The 16490-nt window shown below is 34.5% G+C and overlaps 1 protein-coding gene across 1 annotated transcript; it reads left to right on the plus strand.

The window, feature by feature from the left end:
• Positions 1-5383: 5383 nt before the first annotated feature.
• On the plus strand, positions 5384-14664 carry LOC126779951 (PR domain zinc finger protein 5-like). Its single transcript, XM_050504168.1, has 8 exons — positions 5384-5641; positions 6833-6942; positions 8625-9318; positions 10943-11145; positions 11908-12033; positions 12669-12863; positions 13397-13610; positions 14515-14664. The coding sequence occupies exons 1-8, from the start codon at positions 5546-5548 to the stop codon at positions 14596-14598; spliced, it is 1722 nt and encodes a 573-aa protein (XP_050360125.1). The 5' UTR covers positions 5384-5545; the 3' UTR covers positions 14599-14664.
• Positions 14665-16490: the final 1826 nt, after the last annotated feature.

A 16490-nucleotide genomic window follows, 5' to 3' on the forward strand; every position in this document is an offset into this window, starting at 1 on the left:
GATATTTATGTTCAAAAATAATATACGTATTAATTAAGTGGTCACCACCACCTTTTACCGGTTCTACCCTCGACCAGAGTTCGGCGTAATCAACTACTATATAAAATCAATAATATGGTGGTACATTTACTGGTGGTAGGGCTTTTTGCAAGCTCGTCTGGGTAGGTACCACCCACTCATCAGATATTCTACCGTAAAACAGTAGTAGATATTAGGTATTGTTGTGTTTCGGTTTGAAGGGTGAGTGAGCCAGTGTAATTACAGGCAAGCAAGGAAATAGCACCTTAGTTTCCAAGGTTGGTGGCGCATTGCCGATGTAAGCGACGGTTAACATTTCTTACAGTGCTATGTCTATGGGCGTTGGTGACCACTTACCATCAGGTGGCCTTTATGCTCGTCCTAAGCCTATACTATAAAAAATGATTCAAAATAATTATGATTAATTTAAATTGATTACAATTAAACATGTAATCGTTAATTTTGGTTAATCAAGATTGTTTGATTGATAATTACACCATACATGAAATTAATTCGTCTCATCTGTTTAATATTTTTTTATACCATTACATCATATATATATTAATATATAAATAAAACGTACGTGAATTCGAAAAAAGGATTAACGTATTTTCAAAAGAATCAGTTTCGGTCACCGTAAGACTGTAATCGTAATCGTCCATCATTAAAATGATTACATTTCGTCCAAATCTGCTCTGGACCATCAAAATAGGGTAAGCCATAACCTCGATCCATAAAACCTGCCTTAACGGAGGCTTACACTCCCAGCTTTCTAGACTCAGTAGCTTTGGCCTCGCATTGATAGTCAGTCAGGATAAATGATTCTATAATCATAGATAAAATGGTATCAGATTTCCCCATAATTTTGCTATTAAAAAAAAACTATTTATATATTATTACGAATTTGAACACATAATGTTTAGAATTATTTACGATAAACAAACGCACATACGCTAAACACTTAGTTATCAGCGAACCAGTCAGCAGGTCAGGGTTTAAATGTATTTTTAACGTCGCGTCACACAAAAACCTTCATTCGGCCATTAGTGAAAAGGGCACAAATCGTGTCTACCAAGGATCTTTATCTTTAATTAGTAATTAGGTTGTGAATATTATATCCCAGCTAAAATATGACCGTTATTTTCGATGATGATGCGGGCACAACCGTGGGACTATGGGCGTGGGCATATATACATATGTAAGAGATTAAGAATTCAACGACATATATATGTTTACGAGAGGATTATAATTGTTTCCACCCGGGTGGATATGTAGATGGAACCGCAAGCGATCCCATGACGCCGCCAAAGAGAGGGAATGACTACCGCTGGTATTCTGGCAAAATCGGTGCCGATGTGTGCATGTGTGTGTGTGATAAAAAAAAGTTGAGTAACTGCCAGTTCATATATGTACTCCTAACCGATTTCGGTCACGGCGGTTAATCTTAATCCGATGGGACGGCAATCCGACACGACCGGAAAGAGTTCAGGCGCAGGACCAACGGGTTTACGTGCTTTCCGAGGCATGAGAGTGTAAACTTCCTACTTCCATACTCTTGGCTGCTACTGTGAATCTACGACAGAAAAACCCAATTTTTTTTTGTTGGTCCGACCAGGAGTTTGATTCCAGGACCTCGAAATCTGCGACCTTATATATAACCACTAGACAAACGAGGCAATCAAGATAACAAAAACCCAAGATGAAATAACACTAAGATTTCAACCTTTAACCTTCCATTAATATCAACATGTCCAGAGGGCCGCTTACCTCATATTGTATTTTTGTTTTACACTGGGTTACTCAACCTTACAATCTGATCACAGCAACACAATACATCAATGTTTGATAGGAGAATAACCTGATAGTACATGAGCTTATATTTATATGATAATAACAGAGAATGCACAAGGCTCTATGCTATGTGTGTATATAAGCGAAAAACCACGAGATCTCTTAAACTATCTGCCCAATTCACTTGAAATTTGTCACAGTTACTCCTTCCCCATCCTATTCAAAATGCATTTTTATCCTTATCTACCTGTATAAAGCTGGGACAATTAGCTAGTATAAAATTTTAATTAATTAATAATGGTAGAATAATGTTCATAGTTAATATATTGCATAGAGAGTTAGGAATATATCCGTTTCTTCGGCAAGCAACTGATTTTGTTAATCATAATTAAATATAGAAATGATTGATTTTTATCTAAATTCGTATCTAAGCATCAAAGACTCTAATCTAATCAACTTTCAGCCATCATTGAAATAGTAAATATATTAAGTAGTATGTAACAGCCAGTATGTCGAACTGTTGGTCAAAGACCTGCTCTCTTTATCGAGTAGGTTTGCAGTTTAAGCCATGACGCTCCAATACAGGTTGGTGGATATACATGGCAACTTTCATACGTTACATGTAGGCTTCCTTACTATGTTTTCTTTTACTGCTGATTATGAGATGAATTATAAACACAAACTAAGCATTTGAAAATTCAGTGAGGCTTGGTAGGGTCTTAATTTGGAATCATTGGTTAATCTCCTCCCTTAGTTATACTAGACTACTTTGTATACGCACTATTTTTTAGTAGACTACCCTACTTCACATCACAAAACATCAGTACTTGTTTGCACTGTACTGATAATATTAGGTTATTATAACATTCATAGTATTACTATGTACGCCAATTCGATTTAATTTTTTTAATAATTGTTCTGTAATTTTCTTAGTGATTTAAATGTAAATCTTTTGAGAAAACAAATGTCTACCATACTACTAATCGTAATTCACTTCTAAATGCTGGGCTATCATGGCTTATAACAATGTATATAAAAAAAAATTCACATTCACTTCTAACGACTGGGCTATCATGGCTTATAATATGTATGTAATATAATATGTAAGGTCATGAAAATATTTTTTTTCATTAATCCTATGAGAACAAAGAAGCAAACAATAAAAGTGCTCATTTTCAGATAAACTAGTCAGCTACTCGCAAGTTACCAAAACCACAACAATCTTCAAAGTTATATTCTCTCGACTCGACGACATAAGAGGTTAAACAATTTATTCAAAATTCATACATTGTGTACATTAAAATGTTAGATTGCGAAGGATTTTCATCACAAACTAAATTCCACGCTGGATGCAGTGGATTTTACTATAATAATATTATAAAGAGAAAAGATTTAATTGTATTTTTGTTTATAATGTAACTCAACAACTACTAAATCGATTTTAATTTTTCACCAATAGAAATGTAAGTTTTCAGCGACTGACATACATTTTATTTTCAAACTAATTAGTTGAATAAAAATTGCAATAATGTTGCCCAAGGTAATAAATTTTGTTCCTATAAAAGTAATTATTGGCGTAAAATGGTAATAGTTCATCATCATCTTGACGAAATCAGGGAGAGCCACCAGTCGTAAATAATTTTAAAAAAGATTAATTTTTATCTATCCACAGTGGATAGATAAAAATCTATACATAGAATAGTGTATCAACTTTCTGGCTTAATTGTAATATTCTATCTGTGTAATTAATTTATAGTGTAATTAAAAAAATAATGAAAAAGATTTAAGAATCTAACTTTTTTTTTATTTGTACTCTGATCAAGGTCAAGATTTTTATTTTCTATCATTACAAAGAGGCAAAAGTTCACAGTGTCAGTGCTTTCTTTCAGACACAAAATTGTAAAGTATGAATTACAAGTTACTCATTACACAGTTAATGCAAAAATAACTATGAAATCTAAAATATATCTTGTACCTGATACTCAATAGCTTTTTAACTTGATTTATATTATAACATTATATAAAATTAATATATAATATTAAGCATAAATAAATTGCAAAATATTTTTATATAACAGCTAAAAACGAAACATTCATGTATAAATGACCTGGAAAAGGAAATTCTTATTGGAATCTTATTAAATATAAAGAGACCTATTTTTTAACCAACCTAGTAACGTGATACTGCTTAATTAGATTAAAAACACACTACAAACAGCCAGACCACGATAATTATAGCTCACTCAGATCACGACATTGTAAAGAACCATTTATTTTGTTTTTTTTTTTTTTTTTTTAATTAAAGAAAAATACATACCAGCAAGCTCACAGCCGATGTTCAATTGTGTATTGTTCATCAAATAAAATTAATTGTATACATTTTTTGACTACCGGCGTCGTTTGTTGCCAAATCCATTGAAACACGAAAAAGGCCGAATACTTTCGTAATTCCGCATAAATAATTTTTTCGCACAACTATCGCTGGACACAAACATTCAATTATACTATACGGCACAGATCTATTCTAACTCCAACATTAATTTTATCACTTTACGCGAATATAGTACAAATTCAATTTTCGAAAAATTAACGCACAACAAATACACATAGAGGTATTCACACAGAGAAGTCCGCAACTCCTCAATTCGACTCTTGAACGGTTGATGGATGTCGAAATGAATTGTTTAATAGTTTTATGCTTCGAGACACAAAAATTATCCTTCTGACGTGAGACATGCGTGAGTACGTGAGGTACTAGACAGTTTAGCATTGTTTAAATGTCGATATCGATATTCTAAGACGTATTTTTTTTTATTTTCAACTAAAGAACGTTTACTACACAACGATTTTAGATTGGTCATCCATATTGATAAATGTGTTTTTTTATTAATTTAAATATCAGTTTAATTTAATTTTTTGTAATATATTTATTTATAACTCAGATTATATTATTAAATGGTGATAAAAAAGGCAAAAGCAAGGCCTTACTCTTATCATTTCATAGAAAACCCGTTAAAGTTAAGCTTATGACGAATAAATTGATATAAAACTAAAAAATATCTAAATATGAAAAATTACATAATTTTGATTTTACAAATTATAGTATTATTAAATGTAGCCTAAATTTAATAAAATTGTTTATGTATGTTGCATTATAATTTAATAAATTATAAAATATTTCTTTTAAATTGTGTTTAACTATATATCGTAGACAATTATTAAGTTGTGTTTTTTTTGGACTACTTGTCTAACGTCACTAGCATAATCTTTAAATTAAATATGTTAAAAAAATGTCTAAAATTCATTGGTATATTAGATAATAATATCTATTAAGCTTAAGATATATATTTGCTTAGCTTACCTATAATAATAAATAAATAAATACAAAATCGATATCGATATTCCAACGAAACTACGTATTTTACCATAGACACATGGTTTTTTTTTTTTACCATAAGTAAATTTATATTAGGAATTTATATTTTGCGTTATATAATATTTCTTTAATGTTTTAAAAATATTAATAAGAAACTTGAATAATAAATTTGTATATTAGAACGTGAAATTTAAGCAGCAAATTATTTTTTTGCCTCTTTTGTATAATACCTTTACATTGCTTTTGACTTAACTGGCTAATATTTTGTGGTTCTGTGTTTCTAAAACTAATGTCATTTTCTTAAAATCAGATAAAAGAAAAAAAAGGGTGCTTAAATGTAAACAAAACAACATATCGGGGATGTCTTCGTTTTTGTGTTTTATCTGCCATAGTACAGTTAATAAAGAAATAAATGAAGACACACGAGAAAAATATAGAGATGTTGTCGGGATACCTGTACGTAACATTTAATGATTATATTATTGAAATATCTTCACTAAAATTATCGTATTGGTACTTAAATAATAACATACAAATACTGTGCTACCTGTTTTGAGCGTAATACACAACTGGTTTACTGGTGGTAAAGCTTTGTGCAAGCTCGTCTGGGTAGGTATCACCCACTCATCAGATATACTACCGCAAAACAGCAGTGCTTGGTATTGTTGTGTTCAGGTTTGAAGGGTGAGTGAGCCAGTGTAATTACAGGCACAAGGGACATAACATCTAAGTTCCCAAGGTTGGTGGCGCATTGGTGATGTAAGCGATGGTTTCTTACAATGCAAATGTCTATGGGCGTTGGTGACCACTTACCGTCAGGTGGCCCATATGCTCGTCCGCCTACCAATTCTATGAAAAAAAAAACAGCTTATAATTATTGTTTTTTTTTTCTTAAACTTTCCTTTTCGCATAAATTACAAAATTATAAATTACAATATTATATATAAAAAAAAAGCCGAGATGGCCCTGTGGTAAGAACGCGTGAATCTTAACCGATGATCGTGGGTTCGAACCCGGGCAAGCACCACTGAATTTTCATGTGCTTAATTTGTGATTATAATTCATCTCGTGCTTTACGGTGAAGGAAAACATCGTGAGGAAACCTGCATGTGTCTAATTTCACTGAAATTGTGCCACATGTGAATTCTACCAACCCGCATTGGAGCAGCGTGGTGGAATAAGCTCCAAACCTTCTCCTCAAAAAGAGGAGAGGAGGCCTTTAGCCCAGCAGTGGGACATTCAAAGGCTGTTACGGTGTTACGGTACGGTACAAAATTATAATAAAGTTTTTTATTTCAAAAACTTAATTTATTCATTCATTAAATTTAATTCGAATTTTTGAATCATTTGAGTAGGTATCACCCATTCCTCAGATATTCTACTACCGAACAGCAATATTTAGTTTTGTTGTGTTCCGGTTTTAATGGTGAGTGAGACATTGTAACTACATGCACAAGGGATGTAACATATTCATTCCCAAGGTTGGTGGTGCATTGGCGATGTAAAGGATGGTTAATATTTGTTACTGCGATAATGTTATTGGCCAACAAACACTTACATAGATGGCCCATTAGTTGGTCTGCCAACCATTTCGATTAAGAAAATACATATAGAAAAATTAATTTATATATTTGTGTTCTATTCCAGTTGTGCCCCGACACTCAGCTCTGTTTCATCTGCTGTCATGTCTTAAACAAACTGTCGCTGTTTAAGTCGATATGTTTCAAACGGAGCCTAGAATATCCAGTTTTGTTTCGGTGAGTCCAAAATTTTCACAGTTTTGTTCGGTAATAATAATAGTAGAGTTGGATGTCCTTAATGGAGTATTTAGGTGAAAATATTGCATAAGGAAGGGCTTGGTCAATAAATAAGACTACATTTCTTCTTTTCATTAATTACATGGCTACATATATATATATAATAAATAACCATAAAATAACACTTAAACCAATAAAGTTTTCACAAATAACTAATACAAGAATCAAAAAGTAACCAGGGAGATGAGAATAATTAAAATCGAAATTTTAAACAATTTATTAAGCATGTCCTTTTTTTTTTAATTTTTGGTAACAGCCAGTTATATTCTAAATCTTTACATATCAGTATACATTAAAATACTCTTAAGATTTAACTATTAAACATTTCATATTATTATAATAATTAAACACGCCAACAAAAAAAAATGTTTGTAAAAACTTTTTAAACAAAATTACCTTAAACTAAATTTTTTTTTTATCATCTACAATTTTTTCACAATATGACATAAATTATATTTGAAATAGCAGGGAAAATTTGGTACATAAAAATTAAAAATTCTATTTATTAAGGTGTAATTTTCTCTTACAGTAATATTAAATTACTAAAATAGGAATATACCATGAACGATAAACAGGTAATCTTAGGGTCGGCTTAAAGTTATTATACAGTGTACATGCAATACGAGAAAATAGCACCGAAAGAGTTGGCTCGTGAGTTTCTTTCTGTCTGTTTTGATTTGACATTAGAAAGAAAAGACAAAGTATTCTTTAAGTTACCACTAAACAATGTATGTAATTAAGGCTGTCATAGCCCAAATTAAAAAAAAATTCGCCTTATAGAAATAAAATAAAAACTATTTATAAAGTTGCAAAGATTAATATCTGTATAATAAATATAAGATATGAAGTATATCCCATCGTAACAAGCGAAGCTTCGATAAGAATTAAAATAATAATTAGTTAATTTTTGATTACTTTTTTCCATATAATACAGGTAGGCTAATGGACAGATGGGTCAGCCGATGGTATATTGTCATCACCGGTCATAGACAGTGAAAGATGTTATGTAACTTGTGCCTGTTTAAATTAACAAAAACGTTTTGTTGTTTGGTGGCAGAATATGTGAAGGTGTTACTGAGTAAGTAACACCTTCACTGATGAGCTCGCACAAAACTCTGCCACCAAAATTATATAACTGTAACTGCCTGTGAATGTCCCACCGCTGGGATAAGGCCTCCTCTCCCTTCTTTAAGGAGATGGTTTGAAGCTTATTCCGCCACGCTGCTCCAATGCAGGTTGGTGAAATACACATGTGACAGAATTTTAGTGAAATTAGACACATGCAGGTTTCCTCACGATGTTTTCCTTCACCGTCAAGCAGATGAATTATAATCTCTAATTAAGCACATAAAAATTCAGTGGTGCTTGCCCGGGCTTGAATCCACGATCATCGGTTAAGAATCACGCGTTCTAACCACTGGGCCATCTCGTTTATAAAATTTTCGAGTTTATATAAGAATTTGGTCAAATATTGTTGGATTAAAACAACCTTGTTTTGATGTGTTTAGGTTTTTAAATCTGCTTGAAAAATCCTCTGTTTGATGATATATTTACATATATATATATATATGGAGAAAACATGCATATAAAATTGTGACTGACAATTATCTTTGAATTTTCAGTGAAAAAGGGACATTAAATTTGCAAAAAAGTAACTTAGAAATTCATGTATTGTGTCCCGAAGATTGTAGCTTATATCAAATAAACAACAAAACATACGATTTCACTTACAACAATGATTTTATCGATACAAACTATAACACCGATAGCGGATATGTAAAGCTCCAAAATGATAATGAATTTCACGAACATTTGATACAATTTGAAACGGTTGATAACAAAACGATTGATTACAATTTATTGGAACAAAACGTTAAAGTAGATGAAGAAAATCACCCTGAAATTGAACAAGATTCCACTGTTAATCCTATCGACGCTGTAAAAGAATTTAATGATGTTAATGATGTTTTTAATGACTGTGATGATATTAATGATTTAGATAATGATTCAACAGCAACAAATAATGAAATTCAAACGAATATTAATGAAAGCAATGAAGAAATCGTTGATACAATTAATTCATCAAATGAAAATCTATCAAACGATAATTCGAAACAAAACATAGTTAAGAAATCGAAGAGCATGAAGAAGAAATGTTTTAAGAAAGTCATTTTAAGTCTAGAAGAACAGAAAGCAGTGCTAGAAGCGAATAGAAGGGAGAAGAAGTATATAGAAGCTGAATTTAAGTGTTATAATTGCGCAATGGGGTTTCTTTTCAAAGATACATATCAAACGCACATGATGAGACATGAAGAGGTAAGTAAAACAGACACACATTTTCCTCAAGAGGAAGGGAGACCTTCAGCAGCAGTGTTTGCTTTCTCACTCTAACATACACAAGTGTACGTTTGCTGTTTCGCCGCTTTCATGTATTGATGATATCATAGGTCGAGTTCAAAATAATATTATGTATCCACTGTGAATTAGTAAAAAAAATCATTTTTTAATGTACGCGAAGTTGTGATCGGAATTTTGCTAATAAAATAGGCAAGCGCGTTCCACCTCAGACTGTATCATAACTTTCAATAATGTGTGATATTGTATGATTTTGATCATTTAATGATAAGTGGTCATAAATGGCTCTCCACTTGAAGTTGTGCAGGAATATACCTGGGCCAAACTATACAACTTGGCCGGCACAACTTTGAGAAGGAGGCTAAAAGAAGAATACGTTTGGGCTGGGCGGCATTCGGTTACGTTACAAAAGGTGGCAGGTTCGGGATGGATGCGGACTGCCCAAGATCGGGATGGTTGGCGTTCTATAGGGAGGCTTTCGTCCAGCAGTGGACGGCAAAAGGATGAAAAAAAAATGATAACAGTCAAGTGCTAGCTTATATATTTAAAAAAAAATGAATATAAGTAGTTAATTAGAATAGTATATATAATAATCGAGAACTTTTTGTGTAGTGCATAATAGATAAGACCGTACCGTAACAGCCTGTAAATGTCCCACTGCTGGGCTACCTCTCCCTTTTTGAGGAGAAGGTTTGGAGCTTATTCCACCACGCTGCTCCAGTGCGAATTGGTGGAATACACATTTGGCAGAATTTTAGTGAAATTAGACACATGCAGGTTTCCTCACGATGTTTTCCTTCACCCTCAAGCACGAGATTAATTATAATTACAAATTAAGCACATGAAAATTGAGTGTTATCTTAGAGCTATCATCATATAGAATGGAATATGTTCATCTAAAGTTTGTTTATATTTACTCCTGTCACTGTTACTTGGTGGTACGACTCGGTTTAAGCCTATCTGGTACATACATGGTATATGTACCACCCACTCATCGCTTCTACCGCCAAACAGCAATACTTAGCATTGTGTTGTTCCGGTTTGAAGGGTGAGTGAGCCAGTGTAATTACAGGCACAAGGGACATAACATCTTTGTTCTCAAGGTTGGTGAGCGCGAACAAGTAGCCCATTTGCCGGTCAAAACAAATCTTTCCCTGTAAAAATCGGTAGTAGAGAGGTTAAGTGGAATTGATTACATTGCAATGTAACGTTTCATGTGCTTTCTCGAAAATTACGTGACTGGCTGGCAAATGTGACAATGGTAGGTGGATACAACCACAATCCACACGCCCGGGGCTTAAAAGATAGGGCGTAACCCTGGGACCGTGGATGCGTGAGGTGGGAGCCTCGCGTGTCTTATTTCAGACGGCCCTGAGGAGGACGGCAGCCGGAATGGTCTCGCGCTGCCGTACGCACTAGCGAGGAGGGTGGGGGGGGGGCAGCGAGATTACCTTCGCCTTTTTTTCGAAAATAAAAAGGTGGGCGCCCAAACAACCGCCCAAAAACATCGCCACTGTGTCAACCATTTCTTACATCGCCAATTTGCACCTTGGGAACTAAGATGTTATTGACAAAATTTTTGCAGTCGAACGGTGAATATCAATGTAGAACGTGCACGCTGCGTTTCGCAACTGTAACAGTGCTCCGTCACCACACTGCTGGTCACGCGGAGCGGTACGAGTGCACCAAGTGTGGCGCGAGCCTCAAGCCGCGCGCGAAGAGGTTACATGTGTGCGTCAAGAGGAACGTGCAAAGCGTCGCTTGTCAATTCTGTGGGAATTTGTTTAAGTGAGTCCCATAAAATAATGTCCTCCAGACCGATTTCGGCCACGGCGGCCAGTCTCAAGAGAGATTAGCCAACTACGCGGGAGATATTATAGTCTACGAGTGTGTGCATAAACACAGGTGCACTCTCTATTCCCTAACTCTCATAATCCGATGGGACGGCAATCCGACACGACCGGAAAGAATTCAGGCGCAGGACCAACGGCTTTACGTGCTTTCCGAGGCACGCGAGTGTACACACTTCCAACCTTTTTTTTTTTAGAATTGGAAGGCGGACGAGCATATGAGCCACCACATATGATGGTAAGTGGTCACCAACGCCTTTAGCCATTGGCATTGTAAGACATGTCAACCACCGCTTACATAGCCAATGCACCACCAACCTTGGGAACTAAGGTGTTATTTCCCTTGTGCCTGTAATTACACTGGCTCACTCACCCTTCAAACCGGAACCCAACAATATCAACTAATGCTGTTTTGACTTCCAGACTCCGGGCTTCTTCTGAAAATCTTCGACAGAAAACTCAATATCCTTATATTGATTCCATCTGCGGTGTGTTTGCGCTCATACTCTTGCACGTATACATATGTATATATAATATTTCGGGCGCAGAAGGCTAATCTTGAAATTTGCCAAAATCGCCGCGACCAAATCGGTCAAAAAAACATATTCGAATTCATGTTTTGATATAAACAATCTAAGCCTCTAAAGTTTCGGAAAAATCGATCGAATAAGTTTATTTAATGTTAAAGAAATATTTCCAGAGACGCGAATGGGTTACAACAACACCTAAAAAGGGGCCACACGAGCAAATCTGGGGGTCGTCTGCTGTCGTGTGTGGTGTGTGGTGAGAGCTACAGCAACCAAGCCGCCCTGCGCACGCATATGATGTAAGCATAGCTGTCCTAACATCGCTGATCACATATAATAATAATAATATCTTGATAATAATGACATATTAATTAAGCCAGTGTAATTACAGGCACAACGGACATAACATCTTAGTTCCCAAGGTTGGTGGCGCATTGGTGATGTAAGCGATGGTTAACATTTCTTACAATGCCAATGTCTATGGGCGTTGATGACCACTTACCATCAGGTGGCTCATATGCTCGGCCGCCTTCCTATTCTGTAAAAAAAAATCATAGCCCAAATTGAGAAGCCAGTTGGTCATTTGGATTTTACACTGGTAAGTCGTTAGTGAGAAAATATTGTTCTTCTTATAGTATCGATGGTATTGCGAAAGTTATTCCTCTTAACTAAAATCTAACGATACTCCATAGCCATCCATAGCAACGATGGTTTTGGACTATAGATGGGCAATGATTTTTCGATAGCAGTGAAGTCGTTACTACCGAATTAATTCCTATCGCTAGTATTGCTCATGGTGAACTATCGATACAATCGATAATTAAAGTGAGTTTATTTGTTTGTCTGTTACGCTTTAGCGGAAACTAGCTTTTGTATATCTGTCGTTTAATTTTCTTAATGTAAGTATGTTAAAATATCGCACGTAATTTTCCAGAAAGCACATAAAACGTAAATTCCACTGTGAGCAATGTCCAGCGAGCTACAGCAGTCCGTACACGCTGACGCAGCACAAGCGCACGCACGAGGTGACGGGGCAGCTGCACCACTGCAGCACCTGCGGCGTCGGTTATGCCACGAAGAAGAGTCTACTGGCGCACAAACGGAACACCATGAATCATCAGCAGACCTTGTGAGTATTCGACTGTTTTTAATGTCTTTACAGCCCCAGATTTATGCTCAGGGCTCCGGCGAGGAACTAAATCTAACCAGAAATAATATAATTCAGAATGGGGGGGGGTGTCTCAACTGTCAAAGTGCGTAGTGGCTTTCCGATTTCTTAAGTCCGGGCCTGTCTTTGTACAAGACATGACGTCTTAGTTCCCAAGGTTGGTGGTGCTTTGGCGATTTAAGGGTTGGTTGTTATTTCTTACGTCGCCAATGTGTGTGGTGGTGACCAATTACCATTGAGTCCATTTGCACTTTCGCTTGCCTGTAATATAAGAAAAGCGCAAGTGTGTGCACAAACACAGCTCTTTGTTCCCTCACTCTGGCTGCTACTGATTCTTCGGTAGAAAATACCTAATAATTTTTTTATCACCCTGACCTGGGATTTCAACCCAGGACCTCGGGGTCTGCGGCCTTATATCTATCCACTAGACCAACGAGGTGATTTATTTCCTTACGTCATAATGATTTACTTAAAATAGTTTATATTTTTTTCAGATTCGAATGCCCAATATGTAATAGGGTGTGTCCCAATCAAAGGTCACTGGCGTCCCACATCCAAACAGTCCACTCGTCCACCAAGGATTACACCTGTACACTTTGCCCGGCTAGGTACACTAGTCGGAAGTCTCTCGTGAGGCACATGGGCACACATAACAAGAAGCCCGATATCAAAATGGCGATATGTCACTTGTGTGGCAGTACCTTTAAGGTGAAGTCTTATGTTTGTTTGTTACGCTCTTACGTCACGTCTTATCTACTCAACCCGATCATTATGTAATATTTCATTTTCCTTGTAAAAGGGTACAAAAAAGTAGAAAGGACATTTTTATTTTGTAATTTTTTTGTTTTTTTTTTTGTAATTTGTTTGACGAGCCGGTTGGCGTGTTTGGCAGATACTTGCCTTTCGCCCGCAGGTTCGATTCAAATTCAAATTAATCCCACCCAGGACAGACATTTGTGTGCATAAACATGTCTGTTCGTCCTGAGTCTGGGTGTAGTTATCAATATAAGTATGTATTTACAAAAGAAAAGTAGTATATGTAGTATATCAGTTGTCTGGTTTCCATAGTACGAGCTCTGCTTAGCTTGGGATCAGATGGCCGTGTGTGAATAATGTCCCGGGATATTATATTTAATCTTAGGAATAAAAATAGTTACGATTTACAGCTGGTCAGAAATAAAACACCGTTGTCAACGTATAACGTTATTTATTCTCCGATATAATCTAAATACAAAAAATTATTATTTTGTTAATTCCTCCATTTTTTAAGAACCGCCACCATGACAGTTGTCCTCTTCCATAATGACAGTTAATGGCCAGATGTAATTTTACCAGTTATATCCAACCGACCAATACAGACAATAAATAAAATGCCATAAAATAAATAATAACAAACAAAAATTTACAAAAAATAAAATTATAAAATTCTATTCAAGGTGACAATTAATTTTACATTTTATTTCCTTCAATGGCAAGAGAAATTAAGATAATTGAATTTATTATTAAGGTTTCAGCGCGATCTGTAAAGGAAGCTGTTGCGTACGTACTTAGATTTAGGAACAAAAATGTATATAGTCCAAGTTTGACTATAATATGATTATTTAATTTTCAGGGCACCAATAAGCTGAACCGGCATTTGAGACAAGTTTGTGAGAAGACGAAATTGGAAGAAGAGATTTCGGCTTTGTATTATTAATAATTTAAAAAAATATATATCTGTGATATCTGTCAAAGTGACATTTGAAATAAATATTTAAAAATGTTTTGTTTTTATATTTAAATTGTTTAGATGATGGTTTTACTTGTAATTATTCCTAAAAATTCAGTATTGTTGTAATCATTTCATTTGCAAAGATGGAATAATATTCGCCCGCTGAGAGAATGCGTTTTTGACAGGTTCGTATGACCATAGACAATATAACATTAAGTAGCGAAGGATTTACGTTAAAATAACATTAAGTTTATTCGCCCACATATACAAATTAAAAAAGGAATGCGTAACGTCGTAGGCTCGTAAAAGCGCTTTTGTATCGTCATGTTTTTAGTATTGAATTAAATGTAAAGCTACCTATGTAAGCAGTAATGTACCGAGAAGAACCGGCTAAAAACTCGATTGTTACGATTTTTAATTACAGATTCAATCAAATACAGTTAAATTTATGCATATTCCGCTTGAATATAACAAATACTAACATCGTGCTTTTATATACTTTATATAATCATGTGTAATGTGCCTTATTTGTCAAAGTTTTTTTGACATGAGATTTAATTTATCAGTATGTCAACTTAACGAAATATTTCACTACATTGACGAATAATATCAATAAAACAATATTATTTAAATTTTAATTTGATTTTTTTTATATACATACTGCGCTGTTATGAAGTTATGTAAACTGTCTATGTTTGTTGTAATAGAGGAATGTTTATTTCATTTATACGCTTTTGATATAACAAGTAAATAAAATCTTAATATCATGATCATAATATTTATTTTGTTACAATCCAAATATTCATTTTCTTATTTATAATCTGTATATTAGTGAATTCGTCAACGAAACAATTTTGATCGAATTATCACAGGCAGGATAGAGCAGATTTTTATATAATAAGGCAATGATTTAGTCTCAAATTTGGCATAAACATTTCAGGTCTTTGCGTAAATATATAATTAAAAAAAAAAAGAAACAAGATATAATAAATAACATTTATTTCAATTTTGTAACAAGTTAAAAAACTGTAGCGCCGCAAATGATATTAAATAGGCAAATAAGCTCAAATTTGGCATAAACATTTGAGGTCTTTGCGTGAATATATATTTAAAGAAAAATTTTTTTTTTCAATTTTGCAACAAATTAAAACACTGTAGCGCCGCAAATGATATTAAGCTGTAACCCTCCATCGCTCGAACTATTATTTTATTCAAAACATCACTACATTTGGACAAGGAACATTTATTTTCCAAGGTCCCCTCGCAAATGTCACTTTTTGACAGATTCCATTTCTTCCGCCATATTTCTGTTAGCGAACTCTTCTTCAGAACTCTCTCATCTTGCGACGTTTGCGAACTATTTTGACTTAATGTATTTTTATATTTATTATTGCGTTTTAATAAATCTTCTAAAATATAGAATATGTAACAAATATTCTCGGATTTGTCCGTGTGTTCAATTTCAAATGTATCGTTTAAGTTTTCGAGTGTCATTTCTAGTATAATTGTTATTTTTTCTATTGAATATTTTATTATATGCAATGATCGATTTAGAAGTAGGATTCGGAGTATTGTTTCATCTTTGTTAAGCTAAAATTAATGTTTATATTATATTTTAATAAGGAAATTAAAGATTTTTTTATTTGGTAAGTGGTTACCACCGCTCATAGACATTGGCATTGAAATAATGTAACCATCGCTTACATCGCCAATGCGCCACTAACCTTGGAACTAAGATGTTATGTCCCTTGTGCCTGTAATTACACTGGCTCACTCGCCCTCCAAACCGGAACACAACAATACCAAGTACTGGCGTTTTGCGGTAGATTATCTGATGAGTTGGTACTTACCCAGACGAGCTTGCACAAAGCCCTACC

This window comes from Nymphalis io, chromosome 30 (assembly GCF_905147045.1).
Source record: "Nymphalis io chromosome 30, ilAglIoxx1.1, whole genome shotgun sequence".
NCBI lineage: Eukaryota > Metazoa > Arthropoda > Insecta > Lepidoptera > Nymphalidae > Nymphalis > Nymphalis io.